This window comes from Thalassophryne amazonica, chromosome 20 (genome assembly GCF_902500255.1).
Source record: "Thalassophryne amazonica chromosome 20, fThaAma1.1, whole genome shotgun sequence".
In the NCBI taxonomy this organism is placed as follows: domain Eukaryota; kingdom Metazoa; phylum Chordata; class Actinopteri; order Batrachoidiformes; family Batrachoididae; genus Thalassophryne; species Thalassophryne amazonica.
In genome coordinates this window covers 56,020,900-56,039,953 of record NC_047122.1, presented here as the reverse complement: position 1 = coordinate 56,039,953, position 19,054 = coordinate 56,020,900, and the positions used below count along the sequence as shown (strand labels likewise).

Sequence of the window (19,054 nt, the reverse complement as noted above, 5' to 3'; positions counted from 1 at the left end):
ATACTGAGATTAAAACAAAAACCACTGTGTGCATGCATAAGAAAGAAGAGAGTACGTAAGAACAGAAGATAACAGGAATCACAGAAAATAAATTACTGACTTCGGGTGTTAATGAAAGGTTGGAACAGAAGCTAACAGTGCAATCAGCCTTGTCATGCATAATCCCTGACCCCATCTCCTTCTGTCATCACAGAGGAGATGGAAAAGGTTGAAGTTCATGGAGAAAGAAAACAGTCTGGCTGATGAACATGTTCATTAGCTATGTTCATTAACTGATAAGTGGGCAAGCAAAACTCTGGAAAAGCTAATTAGAGATAACAGCAAGCACTGGGTAAAGACACTGTACTTCACTAAATTTTTTTCAGAAGAAAGTTGAAAAGGGATAGGTGAGGCAAAGTATGTGAATTTGTTTTAAACAGACTTCTAGTTCTCATAAAGGCACAAATGAGGAGATATATTGATTAGGGCTGTCGCAACATGTGTATGTATTGAACCACATGGTACACACTTAACAGTTTGGTGCACAGAACTATATACATTTTTGTTTATATAAGTAATCAACATTTCAGCAGTAGCACTGCTCATGTCTGTAGACCATTCACCTTACACACAGAGAGCAGGCTGACCAGAGAGCATAGCAAGCCAGTCAGTTGAAGTGACCCCATGGCATTATTCCACCCATAAACTTTGGAAGCATAAATGGAATTGGTTAATTTACTTTTTTCCTTCTGAAATATGAACCAAAAAGCAACAGCCTACAGATCCGCATTTGTATTGAATCACTGTCCAATCCCTGTGAAGTCAGAACGCATGAGTTTAGACAGACAGAGTCACCAACTGATAACAAAAGGTGACGTGTGTGTGTGTGTGTATACATATATAAAATAAACAATTACAACTTTCGATACAGAACTTACAGATAAATGTAAATATCGATACTCAAGGGAGACGCATCTGGCGAAGCTCGGAGGACCCCAGAAAGCAACTCCATGAATGTCCAGCATGCAACGACGACTAGCAGATCCTGGAAAAGGAAATAGAAACCAAAATTTAAGGAATTCTGCACATTATATTAGTCTTGCTCTGGGATAATCACAAACCCATTTCCTCACTGAGCTTGGCAAAAGCTGCAATCAGGCTCTCCAATGATTCCACAAAGACAACAGCATCATCAGCAAATCCTTTCTCGCCAATGAAGGCACCTAAACTACTAGCTTGTAAACTCTGCCCAACTCACAGCAAATGCAAGTACTAAACACTGAGGAACACAAGTATCCCCCTGAAAAAATGTAAAACTTTATACAAAAGCATGGGCTTTGATTGGGCCGTTTAAACTGTGATGCAGTGAGTCAAGCTTGTCCATGTTGCTGTGCAACTTCAATTTTAGGCAAGTGCAGAGGAATTCAGCAGAGGATTTGTCTAAAGTAATGGAGTGATAAACTGCACCATCTGAATGAGTCATAAGATAAATAATGAGAAGCTATAACCATCAGTGGACTGTAGGCAAGAATTAAATAATACTTAGATTAGAGGTTGTACAAAGGGCTTGTTAATTTAATTTGAGAAACTGAGAATCATGGGCTATTTAAAACATTTTTATGCAAGGACTCAAAAAATTTCAGACTAGAGCCAGAGCTACCACCAGAATTTAGGCACCTTGACACTTGCAGGCATTTATCCCCCGCATTACCGTGCAATTCGTCATGCTAATATAACCTGCTGTGTTCTGGTGGACCCTGCGCTTTGTACTGCTGGATGTTGCGTTATATGAAATAATTATTTCATAGCAGATTAATCATTTGTTCTGAGTTTGTTTGATGAAACAACTAAAGGGTAATTATTTGTAATATTTATATTGTAATGGTTTGGTAAAACGGTTGCATTTTCATTCCGTCTTATGAGTATGTGTAAAATTACGTTCATGATAGATTTAACATCTTGTCATAATCATTCAGATGAGCTGTGCTGTGGTGCGCTGCGCTAATGCAATGATTCGCACTGACACTCAGTGTTATTGAATAGTTTGGCACGCATTAATTTTGTGAACTACATGTGAACAGATATTTTGAACATTTCAAAATGTCCTTTGTGCACTTGCATGCAGCTGTGCACAGTTTATTAGTTTACTCTCCTGCATGGCAGATTATGTGCCAGTGCACAGATCAAATTTGTGCAAGTGTCAAAGTACCTTTACAGTTTATATTTCAAGCCTGGCTAATTTCTTTCACGGAAGCTCCAGTCTCACTTTCACAGGTACATATTCTAGAAAGACACATCATATAACTCTAATAAACTCAACTGAAAATCAGTATTGCCTACAAATGTGATCTATTGCATGTGCGGTGACATGCTTGCCATGGTAATATGCAATGACATAAGACACGTGGTTTCTACCATGTGTCATGTAGAAAAAACAGCCACTTATGTTGTACCGTGTAGCATAACTGCATTGCACTATTTCAGCATCTATACTGATGGTATGGCCTCGATGAAAATGCAAAGGGTTACCAATGTACGTCAAACATATGAAGGGGTGGGCAGGGGGGGAATTCAGGCAACTTGAAAATTCACCCATTGTTGATGTAAGGGCCCAGGCACATTGCAATAGCTAAACAAAGGAAAAAAGTCACAATTCGTCAAGAAAACGTGGACAAATGAGCCTGCACTTCTCCCATCACCGAAAAGCCTGTGAGTCCAGAGTGCATAAAAGAAGGGAACAAAACCGAAAGTAAAGTAGCAGAAATGAAGAAAAACGGTGAAAACGAATCAAACGGCGATCTTGATGCTTTAAACCAAATCAAGGCAAAACATTCATGATGACGTGACTTGACAGTAGGTATCAGACTGAGTGCCACCCTGTGAGCATTTCTGCAACCACCCTGTGATCATTTCTGCAGCCAGTCTGCAATCTCCGCAGCACCTGCAGCTGCAAGATCTGGTTGTCTTGACAACAGGTTTGTCTTCACTACAACAACTTGTGCGCGCACACACAAGTTCCAGCCAGAGACGGCTGCAACGTGCGGAAATAGTTAAAGTAGCTGATAAAACATCCTTGCTGCTAATGTTTCTGTATGAAAACGTTGCTTTTCGTCCCACACATGGACGAGTCACGCTCAGCTCAACTGAGCTTTAGTTACTGATCCGTTCAGATATATCATCAAAGTTCGTGCAAGACGTCAGACTTGGGAGGTTGGACGAAGTTGGACAACAATCAAATGGAACGCTGATGGTACGGGAAGTATGCAAGCGATGAGGAACTCTCAACACCAAAAGAAAAACAGAATAGGGATGAATTGAGGCTGTCGTCAGGATTCGTTCACATTTTTCAACAGCTTGAAAATTCTGACGAAGCGCCAGCTACAGAAACGAAGCTGGATGATGGTTAATCGATGTCTCAATAAGTCAGCTTAAATCCAGATTTGTTATTTGGTTTTGGCTTCACTGTCTTTCATTAGTATGGTGTGACTGGGGCTTTAGACCAAGTTACAGTGACAGAGTATCCCACTTCATATATAAAATATCATGCCTTTCATATGAGACCATACAAAGTTGCATCTTGAGAATATCTTGGCCTGCACAATCAGAGATTGAAGCATGATGGTAACATGACATCACGTGACTTACCAGTGGCATTAGTTGGACATTTATTGTAGACAGTTTCTCCAGCAGATGCTCTCTTCCATGACATAGAGAGAAGGTACTCATCTTTGCATATTTCATGTGGAGCTGCAAGTGGAGAGAAACCCACAAAATGCATGAAATAAAACACATAGTAAACTCATGCTGTCATATACACAGTGGAGAAAAAAAATCCAGGCTTACAGACACACTGAGAGAGAAAAACAAGGAGATAGAAAAGCACAAAAACAAGATTCAAATCAGTGTTCTCCTGCAGCGTCTCCCAATCTTATTCCCTTGTACATTCGCTCAGTGCTCTCTGTCAGTGTCACTGCTTCAATCGAGTATCTCATTCCCTCTTCATCTTACCCTCTCTCTATATTCATCTGTTTTTTTTTCTGTCCATCTCTTTGAAAACTGTGATGAAAAAAGCGAGGAGTGCTCTGAAGATATTCAGAGGGGACAGACTGAGGCGACACAGAGACATGAAGGGCGGAGAGGCGAGAAGAGATAGAGACTCTACGACACGTTTCCCTGCAACGCCGATGCACAGATCTTTGTGTTGTGCAAAAAGAGGTTCCAGAGCTCCTCAAAACAAAGGGCAAAGACCAGCACTCAGAGGTCTGATCATGTTGCACTCCACAAAGTGGAAAACACGCTTGAATATTCACCCACAAAGCTCGGCACGGATATACCACCACGCTGTTTCAGATGGCGTGTGACACTGACAAATCCCACAGAGTCAGGCATTGAACATGTTACCCTTAACCAGGGAGTGAAATATAGAAGTGAGTGCCAATGAAGACATAAAAACAAGGGTTAGAGAAGGGGGTTAGAGAACCCCCTTTTGTCTTAATAACTGCCTTAATTCTTGTGGCATCGATTCAACAAAGTGTTGGAAATGTTCCTCAGAGATGTTGGTTCATATTAACATAACATTACGTAGTCGCCAGTCAACCACTCTGCCCAGTCTCCTTTCACCTCAACAAGGCATTTTTGCTCATGCAACAGCCACTCACTGGATAGCTTCTTTTTAGGCTCATTCTGTATCAACCCTAAGTCCCTGTGGGTCAGCAGCCTGTCTGGCACCAACAAACATGTCACGTTCAAAGTCACCCCCCCCCCCCCCCCCCCCCAATTCTGATGCTTGATTTGGACTTCAGCAAGTCGTCTTCACCACCTTTAGATGTGTAAATGCATTGAAGTCGATGGTTTGTGATTGGCTGATTAGTTATTTGTGATAACATGCAATTGAACAGGTGTACCTAATAAAGTGGCCATTGAGAGTATACTGTATTTCCAAGAGCAAAAGTCGCATATTTTTCACTAGTGTGGGATATCGTGCAACTTGTATAGCAAAATATCACACATTCATTATTAATAATAATGATTACATTCACTTTTTATATAGCTTTCTCATGAAACAAAGGACAAACTAAAAGAATAAATGGCAGTAGTGCAATGCAGAAAAATGCCAAACAAAGAGTTAATAATACAGAAAAAAGTAACTGATAGCCCAAAACTGGGGCACACTTATGCCCATGTCTGGGACACAACAGACCACCACAGGCACACAAACAATGGGAGTGATGGAGGAAATAAAACTAGCCAACACTTTATTTGCCCACTGTCGAGCCATTGCTGGTTCTTGCTGGAATTGTATCGGGGGGGAACAAAAAAATCTGGAGCACAAATTTTTATCCCCACAAATGTAATTAATCCTGAGGATCCATCTTAAGAAGATTCAAGGTACCCCAGCTAATGTCATGTGTTATACAAAAATGTAAGAAGCATGAGACCATAGATAGTTGACGCCAATGTGGATAGAGACCCACATTAACAACCAATGAATGTTTTATTTAAAGGTTGACCAGAAACTCAGGATGAAGATGAAATAATTCATGGAGTTGGATGCATCAAATAGAAATATGACCACAGTACTGTCAAGAGACCTCTCCGACTATGGAGCAAACAATTAAATCCATACTAGGTATGAAATAACATCATGGACTTGGTCTTGGTGCTCAGTAGATAGGAAAAGGATTACTAATGTCTAGACCCGGGGTTGATAACTGGTCATGTTAGTAATCTGTGTCGTTGGACAAAAGACATCATCTGCATTGTCCTATTCCAGCTGGAGACTCATGTGCTTCATGATATCGAATCTGGGGATAAGCACCTGCACCAAGGTACCTCGGGACCTATGTGGGACTAACGTCAAAAGATTTCTAAAATATATCAATTTCTGGAATTTTGAATGCATTGAAATGCACTCTTGTTTACTATGTCAAATTAATGGGTGAGCATATGCCAAGAGTCATCAGGATATGACATATCCCCGCAAATCACAAATACAAAGTGTCAGGGGATCACCCAAGTACACACTTATGGTCAATATGAATTAAACTGGTCAACTGGTTCTTGAGATATCAAACTAACAAGGGTGGCAAAGACAATATCTTGAGTATCTTGCTGTGAACTTGACACTAACTTAAGTTCAACGTAATTGACTGGTGTTGAGGAATCACCCAGGTACACGCTTAAGCTAAATATGAATTAAATTGGTCAGCTGGCTCTTGAGATATCAAACTACCAAGGGTGGCAAAGACAATATCTTGAGTATCTTGCTGTGAACTTGACACTAACTTAAGTTCAACGTAATTGACTGGTGTTGAGGAATCATCCAGGTACACGCTTAAGCTAAATATGAATTAAATTGGTCAGCTGGCTCTTGAGATATCAAACTACCAAGGGTGGCAAAGACAATATCTTGAGTATTTCACGGTGAACTTGACATTGACTTAAGGTCAACGTAATTGACTGGTGTTGAGGAATCACCCAAGTATACACAGTTATGCTAAATCTGATCAAAACTGGTGAACTGGTTCATGAGATATTGAAGAAACAAGGAAGGGCGGAGGGACAGGCATGCTGATCGCTTACCCCCCCACCCCTGTATTTGATACTGGGGAGATAATAAAATGTGAAATATGTATATTTATCTCATAAAAAAAATTATTTGTCCAAATGAAGTTACAAATATAACTGACTTTTGTGTGATAAAATGGAATATATGCCACTGGGAGGTTTGTTACAATTTGAAACCAAAATCTATGTAAATATATGTCAGAAATAGACTAATACATCAATAAATACATTGTCTATGCTATATATGGTCAACTCTATATATGTGCATTTGCTAAGTTCAGTCATACACCCAGTGACTCACCAGGGCACTTCTTCTCATTACAGGACCGAACTTCCTCTCCTGATCCATCACAGGGGGTGCCCTGCTTTTCATTGTTCTCACACACCCTGATGCGTCGCTGCCACCCAGAGTCACATGTTTTGCTGCACAGGCTCCAGTGGTTCCAGCTTTCCCAGTTGCCTCCACCTAGTATAGCAGTAAAACAAGCCAAACAGCACAGGGAAGCATTGAGAAAGTAAATGAGTGAAGAAGAAAAATCTCCAAGCTCCAAAGCCCACCTCCACAATTTAACCATCTTTCTGATGTAGTACAGTGATATTTGGGTAGATGCTGGGGTCCTCAGCACTGATCCAACTGCATGGTGATCACACAATGGGAATCCACTTGTCCATCACTGTAACTAAGCCCTCACAATGAAAGTTATACACCTAAATTATGATCGCTATGTCACCATTAATTTGAGATAAAGTCAATCTTTGGGACCTCAAGGATTCTTTGGAAAGACCTTGCAATAAAACCAGTCAGTCATCATCTTTAAGCCACTGGTTCATGTGCCAGTCTCACAAGCATACGGTAGGATTGTAAGTGCCTGGATGGTTGTTCCCATGCAAAGGTTATCAGCATCACCAAACACATAGTCAACTCTCCAGCATCATCGTCATAATTCAATAATATCTAAACAGGCATCTCTGAATCTCAAAAAATAGAAGTTCCAGAGACTAGAAATTCCCAGAATGAATATCTCTACAGGTTTAATGCTTTATTTTTTCCCAAAAGAAGATGCATTTCTGATGGTTGAGTGGAATTGTTGAATTGTTCTGGACCCAGGACAATCGCAATCCTAGTCATGTCTTATCCTCATTCAACATTTCAAATGCTGCAATCTGGGAAACAATTCATTCCAAAACTTCACAGTCAGTGAACTTTTCCTAACAATCAAAGGAACCAAATTGCTGGACATCTCAACCATACCCAGCAACCCTTGCAATGAAGCATCCTTGCAATACCAATTAACCCTCTGGGGTCCGAGGACATTTTTTGGACAGTTCACTCGTCTGGCATAAACGTTTTATTATTGCCGTTAACAGCTCTCCCTGCATCCCGCAATCAAGTTTTATGTCTTTTTTTAATTTCAGGACAACCTGTGTTTTCAGAATATATATGTTTTTGTTGTGTTTTATAAGTGTAATAAAGGTTTACAATCAAAATAGGCAAGGAAAAAATAAAGCGAAAAATAATTTTCCACACACATTTATTCAAGACACACAGCAAACTATAAGAAACAACTATTTTGACACTTTATGAAGGTAATTTGAGATCTTGTGTGAAAGACTGAACAACAAAAAGGTAAACAAGTGCTTTACGCAGAGAAAGCAACAGAGTTATCCAGTAACATTCACTAGTGGAGCAATCCTGATAGATACTCTTTGTTTAAGCATGTGAGATTGTCATCAGAGGCTCTCTGTCTGCTCTGTGTGCTTTCACTGATCGCTGTGCGTAATGGCACAGGGCACACTGAGTATGTACTAATAGTATGTACTCATTGGAGCACCCAGGGGGCTATTCAAACGGGTCAAGTAGTAACACATCACTCCTGAAAACGATCTTTGGCTTTTCACGTGAGGTAAATCTGCCCTACGATTGGATTTTGGAAAACCATGTGACGGTGAACCAATTCCGATTGGACACTCACATTGCACACATCATCACACAGCTTCTATGAGGAATACAAAGATGGCCGATGGCTGGCTCGAATGTCCGCGGACTTAACTTTTCAGCAAAAAAAAAAAAAAGTAAGTTTGTGTCACATATCATTAAAAAATTATTTATAATTTAGTAAAGCTTGGTCTTAGCCATCGTATACAACGGCGTTGTCCCCAGAGGGTTAATGCTAGAGCAGGGGTTATTACCCTTTCCAATCGAGAGAGGGACAACAAGTCCTTTCTTACAGTCTGTCAGGATGATACCTATCTCCAAAATGGAAACAATGGCCACAATAGCCACCAGAACCCTGACAGCAGAATTCCCACATCCCAAATTAGGTCCAAGCCCACCATTTACAGGTATGTGGTATGTAAACTGCATGGCTGACTTAAGATCGCACATGCTCAATGTTTAGGTAATGGTGTTTAAGTTTGAATCAATCTGCAATTCTGCAATCCAGCAATCTGAACGAATTTGCATGTCTTACCACCACACGGAGAGTTGGTGCACTCTCTGCTCTCTTGATGGGGGCCCTTACATTCAGCCCAGCCGTGCACTGACGGGCTGCAGCGTCTCTGCCTCAGCTGAGTGCCCGTGTTACATGTCACACTGCATCGAGACCATGGTGCCCACTCCATCCACTGACCCTCCACTGGATACAGAAGGAAGGAGAAAACAAGCAGTTGAAGACATCATGAATTATTCCAGAGGTATGATACAAAGGTTCAGAAAAGAGTCAAGATAATGCTAAATGGAACAGACAATTGGGGGGAAAAAATAAAAAATAAATAAAAAAATAATATAAACGCAACACTTTTGGTTTTGCTCCCATTTTGTATGAGATGAACTCAAAGATCTAAAACTTTTTCCACATACACAATATCACCATTTCCCTCAAATATTGTTCACAAACCAGTCTAAATCTGTGATAGTGAGCACTTCTCCTTTGCTGAGATAATCCATCCCATCTCACAGGTGTGCCATATCAAGATGCTGATTAGACACCATGATTAGTGCACAGGTGTGCCTTAGACTGCCCACAATAAAAGGCCACTCTGAAAGGTGCAGTTTTATCACACAGCACAATGCCACAGATGTCGCAAGATTTGAGGGAGCGTGCAATTGGCATGCTGACTGCAGGAATGTCAACCAGAGCTGTTGCTCGTGTATTGAATGTTCATTTCTCTACCATAAGCCGTCTCCAAAGGCGTTTCAGAAAATTTGGCAGTACATCCAACCAGCCTCACAACCGCAGACCACATGTAACCACACCAGCCCAGGACCTCCACATCCAGCATGTTCACCTCCAAGATCGTCTGAGACCAGCCACTCGGACAGCTGCTGAAACAATCGGTTTGCATAACCAAAGAATTTCTGCACAAACTGTCAGAAACTGTCTCAGGGAAGCTCATCTGCATGCTCGTCGTCCTCATCGGGGTCTCGACCTGACTCCAGTTCGTCGTCGTAACCGACTTGAGTGGGCAAATGCTCACATTCGCTGGCATTTGGCACGTTGGAGAGATGTTCTCTTCATGGATGATGCGAAGGAGATGTGTTGCACTGCATGAGGCAAATGGTGGTCACACCAGATACTGGCTGGTATCCCCCCCCAATAAAACAAAACTGTACCTTTCAGAGTGGCCTTTTATTGTGGACAGTCTAAGGCACACCTGTGCACTAATCATGGTGTCTAATCAGCATCTTGATATGGCACACCTGTGAGGTGGGATGGATTATCTCAGCAAAGGAGAAGTGCTCACTATCACAGATTTAGACTGGTTTGTGAACAATATTTGAGGGAAATGGTGATATTGTGTATGTGGAAAAAGTTTTAGATCTTTGAGTTCATCTCATACAAAATGGGAGCAAAACCAAAAGTGTTGCGTTTATATTTTTGTTGAGTATATATATTTAGCATTGCATAAATAATGTTACACATAATCAAATACACTTCATGAGTCTGTAGAGATTGTTCTTATTTCTCTCTACTATGGAAAAGCAGATTACAGTTCTTTTCATGCTTTCTTTTACCTTACTCAGATTTTATTATGAAAAAAAACACCACTTTTCAATTCCTGCTGAGAGTCAGTGCAGAAAGTCCCAGTGAAAGAAAAATAATGATTGCAATAAAATTTTGAAGTGCCTGTCAGACAACCTGAATACCAAACAGCTTAACCAAAGTCTGACATCCACCGGTGGACTGAACGCCCTGACTGCCCTTTTCTCGCTGAAAAGGCGGAATGAGTTGTGATAATTGAGTTGTCAAATCCAAGAGCTGAAATGCATAAAAAACATCATGATGATCACGATCATACAGATGAATCTATCATAGCGTAAGACTTTCCTGTTATCTATATTGAAGATAGAAAAATACAGAAAATTATCCCACGGAACACTATGTGAAAATGTCAAAACTACATCAATATTTCTCTGCATGTGTACATTCTTTTTTTTCCATTTGGTCCTTGATACCTTTCTCATGAGACATCTTCTCAATCAAAGCATTTCCTGACCTTTAACCCATGACATTTATATTTACTGCATTAAAAAACTCTCCCCTCCTTTATCTTGATTTTAATATCCATCAATACACCTTTCATTGTAGGCCTAAAAACTGCCTTGGAAATGCAAAAAACAACAAAAAAAAAAAAAACGAATAAATGCAAATGCAATCACTGATTACTGGACAAAGCCGAATGACATTAGTTCAGCTTCAAGAAGTGATGGTGATATTTTCTTTTACTGACCCTTTCTGTCTTGATTTTGAAAGCAGATATTTAAACTGTGTGTGTATGTGTGTGTGTGTGTGTGTGTATGTATGTATATATACGAGGTCTGTGAGAAAAGAATCCGACCTTTTTATTTTATGCAAAAAAATATATGGATTTGATTCATATGTTTTTACATCAGCCAAGCTTGAACCTTCGTGCGCATGCGTGAGTTTTTCCACACCTGTTGGTTGCGTCATTGGCCTGTCGGCAGGCTTTGAGTGAGCACTGGTCCACCCCTCTCATCGTTGTTTCATTGCGAGGAAATGGCGGAATGATTTGGGCTTTTTTTCCATCAAAATTTTTTCAGAAACTGTTAGAGACAGGCAGCTGGAAACCATTCGAAAAATTTATCTGGCTTTCGGTGAAAATTTTACAGGCTTCACAGAGAATAAGGAGTGTTACTACCGCTTTAAGGACTGCCCACAATGGCGCACGGCGCGCCGCACTCCAAGCCGCCATCGAGAGGCAGAAACCACCACATCATTTCTAAACGGATCACTGTGTGGTGCCGGGACCGTCGTGTGCAATTTCTCTGGTTATCACAAGAGCTGGACAACAGCCATTTTCCGGCAGATTTCACTTGTAACAAGAGATTTTGTCATGGAAAGCCGCGCGGAGGCTTGACTGATTCGCTGATGAAGCGAGACAAAGGAACACCTCTGTTTCGGAGTGTTAAAGGACAAGTTGGGACATGCCTATCTCGGCTTTCAGTGCTTACCAGTCGAGTGAGTATAAGAGAAATTGTGGAGAGCTGGGCATGTCTCAACTTGTACTTTAACACTCAGAAACGGAGGTGTTCCTTTGTCTTGCTTTATCAGCGAATCAGTCGTGATGCGCGAAGCCTCCGCGCGGCTTTCCATGACAAAATCTCTTGTTAAAAGTGAAATCTGCTGGAAAATGGCTGATGTCCAGCTCTTGTGATAACCAGAGAAATTGGACACGACGGTCCCGGCTCCACACAGCGATCCATTTAGAAATGATGTGGTGGTTTCTGCCTCTCGATGGCGGCTCGGAGTGTGGCGCGCTGTGTGCCATTGTGGGCCATCCTTAAAGCTGTAGTAACACTCCTTATTCTCTGTGAAGCCCGTAAAATTTTCACTGAAAGCCAGATACATTTTTGAATGGTTTCCAGCTGCCTGTCTCTAACAACAGTTTCTGAAAATATTCTGATGGGAAAAAAAGCCCAAATCATTCTGCCATTTCCTCGCAATGAAACAATGACGAGAGGGGTGGAGCAGTGCTCACTCAAAGCCTGCCCACAGGCGATTGACGCAACCGACAGGCGTGGAAAAACTCACAAATGCGCACGAAGGTTCAAGCTTGGCTAACGTAAAAACATATGAATCAAATCCATATATTTTTTGCATAAAATAAAAAGGTCGGATTCTTTTCTCACAGACCTCGTACACACAACAGACTTTCAGCAAAGGCAAGAACCGACAGGCCATTTCAGCAACAGAAATAAGCTCAAAGCCATCCACATGTTTTCCCTACCAGTTATTACATACACAGTAGTGTTCAGAATAATAGTGCTATGTGACTAAAAAGATTAATCCAGATTTTGAGTATATTTCTTATTGTTACATGGGAAACAAGGTACCAGTAGATTCTCACAAATCCAACAAGACCAAGCATTCATGATATGCACACTCTTAAGACTATGAAATTGGGCTAGTAGTAAAAAAAAGTAGAAAAGGGGGTGTTCACAATAATAGTAGCATCTGCTGTTGACACTACAAACTCAAACCTATTATGTTCAAACTGCTTTTTTAGCAATCCTGTGAATCACTAAACTAGTATTTAGTTGTATAACCACAGTTTTTCATGATTTCTTCACATCTACGAAGCATTGATTTTATTGCTTTGGAACCAAGATTTTGCTCGTTTACTAGTGTGCTTGGGGTCATTGTCTTGTTGAAACACCCATTTCAAAGGCATGCCCTCTTCAGCATAAGGCAACATGACCTCTTCAAGTATTTGGACATATCCAAACTGATCCATGATACCTGGTATGCGATATATAGGCCCAACACCATAGTAGGAGAAACATGCCCATATCATGATGCTTGCACCACCATGCTTCACTGTCTTCACTGTGAACTGTGGCTTGAATTCAGAGTTTGGGGGTCGTCTCACAAACTGTCTGCGGCCCTTGGACCCAAAAAGAACAATTTTACTCTCATCAGTTCACAAAATATTCCTCCATTTCTCTTTAGGCCAGTTGATGTGTTCTTTGGCAAATTATAGCCTCTTCTGCACATGTCTTTTATTTAACAGAGGGACTTTGCGGGGGATTCTTGCAAATAAATTAGCTTCACACAGGCGTCTTCTAACTGTCACAGCACTTACAGGTAACTCCAGACTGTCTTTGATCATCCTGGAGCTGATCAGTGGGTGAGTCTTTGCCATTCTTGTTATTCTTCTGTCCATTTTGATGGTTGTTTTCTTCCATGTGTCTCTGTTTTTTTTATCCATTATAAAGCATTGGAGATCATTGTAGATGAACAGCCTATAATTTTTTGCACCTGCATATAGGTTTTCACCTCTCCAATCAACTTTTTAATCAAACTACGCTGTTCTTCTGAACAATGTCTTGAATGGCCCATTTTCCTTAGGCTTTCAAAGAGAAAGGCATGTTAAACAGGTGCTGGCTTCATCCTTAAATAGGGGACACCTGATTCACACCTGTTTGTTCCACAAAATTGACGAGCTCACTGACTGAATGCCACACTACTATTATTGTGACCACCCCCTTTTCTACTTTTTTTTTTACTAATAGCCCAATTTCATAGCCTTAAGGGTGTGCATATCATGAATGCTTGGTCTTGTTGGATTTGTGAGAATCTATTTAATCTACTGGTACCTTGTTTCCCATCTAACAATAAGAAATATACTCAAAACCTGTATTGCTAGAATAACAATATGACCACAATAATACCACCGTCACACATTGCCAGAATCATGCAGAATGGCATCAGAATGACGAATCGACGCACATCCGAAAAGTGTCGGGTTCAGATCCAAAACTTTCTGACAGCCATCGGCGAGTGTCCACACAGTTGGTCAAAACTGGATGGCGGCCCCGAGTGTGATGCACATGTTCAAAACCCTCTGGGTGCCGTCAAGATGTGACACCTATCTCACGGTGGTCCATGTGCAATCTGAGGACCACCTGGCCACAATTTACATATTCTGATGGCAGAAAAACAGGATCCCAAACTATTTGAGCACATACGAGGGAACCTTGATCTGGATCTGGCTTGGCAAAGCCTCCCGGTATGACCTGCATGTCCCACGTATAATGATGATGTCCACCATGGAGCACAAATGAACTGTTGAAATGTATGTGGCACGCTTCATCATGATAATAATTCAGAATTAATATCATGAACAGTGAATGTGAACAGCAGCTATCAAACCAAAAGCACCATGCGCTACCGTGCAAATCTGAACAGGCTGTTATATCCACAATAGACCTTACAGTTCAGATATTTGTCCATTCCTTCCCATGGGTGACGTAAATAATGTGAATTATTGTCTCCATCATATCTGTATATACCATGGGCAGCTGCCTCTCTACGTGGTGCACAGTAACGTGTCATTGCACGCATCAGGCTCGGAGCTGAGTGGATCTCACCTTGTAATATATGTATGATCACCTTCTAACTCTGCAGGAGATATGACATGGAACTGTTGTGCCAGGCCATGACAGCAGTAATACACTTGAATCTCACCTCCAACAGCGGTCCAGGAGGGCAGTGTGGATGTGGAGCTGAGACTGCAGTGGTTAAAATCCTCTCACCCTACTGCTGTGTGCTGGAATCAACAATGCAAAAATAAATCCCATGTGATAATCCAACCATCGTGGTCCCCAGAGTTGTGTCATGCTGCTGAAGTGAGCAAACACACACACAATAATAAATTAAAGTTGCCTGGAAAGGTGACATTCCACGTCCCAACAGCCAGGGGCTGTGAGCATGGACCAGGCCGCCGGGCCACCCGCCCTCGACCGCCACCCAATCCTCTCTGCACCCGACCCCCATGGCCCCCTCTGCAGGTGGTGAACCCACAGGAGGGCGGGCCCACGTTGCTCCTTTGGGCTGAGCCCGGCCGGGCCCCATGGGGCTACCAGGCGCTCGTGCGCGAGCCCCAACCCCAGGCCTGGCTGCAGGGTGGGACCACGGCTCCGCCATACCGGGCGACGTCTTGGTCCTTGATCTTTCACTGGTCATGGAGGTTCTGAGCTGCCCTTAGTCTGACCCGTCACCTAGGACCTGTTTGCCTTGGGAGACCCTACAGGGAGCACAAAACCCCCAACAACATAGCTCCTAGGATCATCCGGGTACGCAAACTCCCTAACCACGATAAGGTGGCAGCCAGAGGGGGAGTTTGCAGCTGAGTGTGAGGCATCTGGGATGAAAATCAGCACCTCCAAATCTGAGGCCTTGGTTCTCGACCGGAAAAAAGGTGCTTTGCCCTCTTCAGGTTGGTGGAGTGTCCTTGCTTCAAGTGGAGGAGTTTAAGTATCTTGGGGTCTTGTTCACGAGTGAGGGATGGATAGAGCGTGAGATCGATAGACGGATCGGTGCAGCATCTGCAGTGATGCGGTCGCTGTATCGGACCGTCATGGTGAGGAGAGAGCTGAGTAGGGGGGCAAAGCTCTCGATTTACCAATCGATCTACGTTCCGATCCTCACCTATGGTCATGAGATTTGGCTCATGACCGAAAGAACGAGATCAACCTTGAGAAAGACCAGCACATACAATATAAGACAGTGTGTAGTGATGCATGACCAAGTAGATGGGATAGTGCAAGTGTGCAACACCACCAAAAGTATTCAAGAACAGTAGAAGTTCTGTAGTGCTGTAGAAATGCATGCTCCAGATATCCAAAGCAGGCAGTGTAGTGGTTGACAAGGAGTAGAGACACGTAGGTCAAAGGAAAGCTTAAATATTCATTGCAATACGTTATAGTTGGTGGTGTGGCTCTGGTCTGGAACTTCTGTACTCTTCCATGTGTCTATGTGGAAATGCCTATACGTACACCTCCACCTCCCCCATGTGCCTACATGGGGAACAGAAAAGGGAGTTTATCGAAGACAATGAAATGACATTGAGTAATCCAGACTAGAGACAAATAAATACATAATGAGCTGTGGTGGAGGTGAGGTGCAATTCAGCTGGTAGAGGAAGCAGCTATGCTACATCATGAGACAGTTTACGAGTATATAACATGTTCTATGAGGGATGTGCCAATTAAAAGTGTATGAAGGAGTCAGCTGAGCTCTCAGCTGATGTGGGCCAGTTGCTGTCACCTAATGTAAGCTGGGCTTGATTTCATGGCCTGCTTGAACTTACACTATGCTCATGTTGTCGTAGATGTGGCAATTCCAAGTGAAAGCTTCTTAAAGAAAGAACATGAGAAGGTTGAGAAATACTGGATGCTGAAGGATGAATTAGAACAGATGGGAAACGTTAAGGTCAAAGTTGTCCCAGTGGTAATAGGAGCTCTGTGTGATGTGAACCCCCCAACTGTGAGAATGGCTTGAGCAGATTCCATATATGGCATCTGAGGTTTCTCTCCAGACGATTGTTTTCGGATGAGCCCATTTTACAGTAAATGACCTAAATGTCTTGGACTGTGGGACTTAAATAAACAATATCTGTCACTGTTTGTCTTAGAGCATCTGATAGTAACCAGATACCTATAACTGACAACTTAAAATAGAACTTGATACAGATTGTAGGGCAATTCATGACTTTGATCTGGGATCTGTGTTCCTGATTCCTTTGATTCTGATTGCAATATCAAAGCAGGGCAGAAAGAAAGATGAATGTAAACATGTTCCCATGGGGAAGTGCAGTAATCAAAGATCAGGATCAACAATGAGTGATCATGAAATATAAGGCATTCAAAGAGTGATTAAGATAAAAGTTAAAGATCAGTCATCTTTGATCCTGTTCTTCAATGTTTGATTCTGAAGATTCATCTTTCATCTGTTATATTTAAAAAAAGGACCAAAGCTGTGTGACTGGGATTACAAGTCACCTTCTGTGGCAATATTCAGGATTAAAAGTCATCATTTTGGATCAAAGATGAGGATTTGAATTGCAGCTCAGTAATCGGGATCAAAGGACTTCACAGACACTATAACAGATGACAGGTTGACCATGACAGAGGTGTGTGTGCTCTCAGAATTGCCTTCCGATTGTTTGTCGAGCATCTGCATCTGATTTAATTCTTGTTGCTTAATATTATTTATTATTATAATAAGTCCCTTCGGCTGCTCCCTTGTTTGCACTCGGGGTCGCCACAGCAAATCCAAGGTGGATCTGCATGTTGAATTGGCACAAGTTTTACGCCGGATGCCCTTCCTGACGCAACTCCACATTACATGGAGAAATGTGGCAGGGGTGGGATTTGAACCCGGAACCTTCTGAACTGAAACCATATTATAATATTATGTATTATTATTTAGGTTAATTTGGCAGCAGTTGTTTGATAACTCAATACTTAACACATTATTGGTCAAAATATTCTGACCATAAAGAAGACATTCAACAACTAATCTTCCATCTGTGGTCTCCACCAATGGTTTGTTTTAACTTTGGGTAAGAAGTGTGTCAGTATTTCAGTATATATCAGTAGGTCAGGTATTTACGTTTGTATATTTATATTAGCAGACTGTTTTTTTAACTTTCACTGTATCTTGTATGCTTCTTACCCTGTGTGCTGGTATACAATGCTGCTGGAACCTCAATTTCCCTGAGGAAGTCTTCCCAAGAGATAAATAAAGTTCTATCTAATCTAATCTAAGTGATCTTTGCTTAGAAAAGGTTGGTACCACTTATGCACATCCAATCAATAATTTAATTGAATTCATGATCACTCACCACCATTTATCAAAGTTTTGTTTAAATTTGGTTGTCAGATTTTGTTCAGTTCTGTGGACAAAGCAGACCAAGTGAAAATTTTAAATTAAAATCCTCACTTGACATTTGTAATTAAAGGATCTGGACATCAAAGTGTTCCAGTTGTATTTTCAAAAATGCACTGGCAAACATTTTGCTTCAATAAAAAAAAAAAAAAAAAAAACTTGTTCTGTGATAGTTGCTCAGCTTGTGGGTGATTATAGACTTCCCAAGCACACACACAACCACAAACAGCAATTCAATTATTTAACAAAGATTATTCAGATTCTTCTCAACTGTTTTAACACCTGTATGTCCATTAGTGTTATTATTTCAGAATTCTGCAGAAACCATTTATATTCTGCCAAATGAGAAAGCAGGACATAAATTAAATCCCTGGGATGAATACACCTTTTGTATTGTCAGTGCTTTCGAAATAAGTACCTTTGAAAATAGACACTTGAAATGAAAAATTAACATTACATGCAGTAATTACATTCCACCATGAACAAGTTACTTTTAAGTGTGAAAATGGCAAGGTTTTAAAATTTTTAAGCCATACAGTCTGTTAAAAAATAGCTGATGTTAGCACATATTTGACAAACGACTGATGAAAATAACTATAAATTCATGATCTATATGACTTTTAGTTAGTGATCACTGTGACAAGAATATGTAGAAAATTGTAAAGAGTCTGTCTGGATGCAGAATTGTACTGTGTTACTGAATGCACTGTGTAATTGTTCAAAAGACTAAACCCACTGTTTCCTCAGATTATCTTCCATTTGACCCCCCCTCCCATCTTACTGCTCTGCTCAGTTCTGCAGCCTGATAAAAATAT

General features: G+C 41.3%; 1 protein-coding gene across 1 annotated transcript in view; it reads right to left on the bottom strand.

The window, feature by feature from the left end:
- The window catches only part of adgrb2 (adhesion G protein-coupled receptor B2), a 695,462-nt gene that overhangs the window by 327,305 nt on the left and 349,103 nt on the right, over window positions 1-19,054 (bottom strand). Inside the window, 4 exon segments of the mRNA XM_034161569.1 lie at window positions 918-1,024; window positions 3,625-3,726; window positions 6,848-7,012; window positions 9,018-9,182. Coding sequence (XP_034017460.1) covers window positions 918-1,024; window positions 3,625-3,726; window positions 6,848-7,012; window positions 9,018-9,182 — 539 coding nt within the window.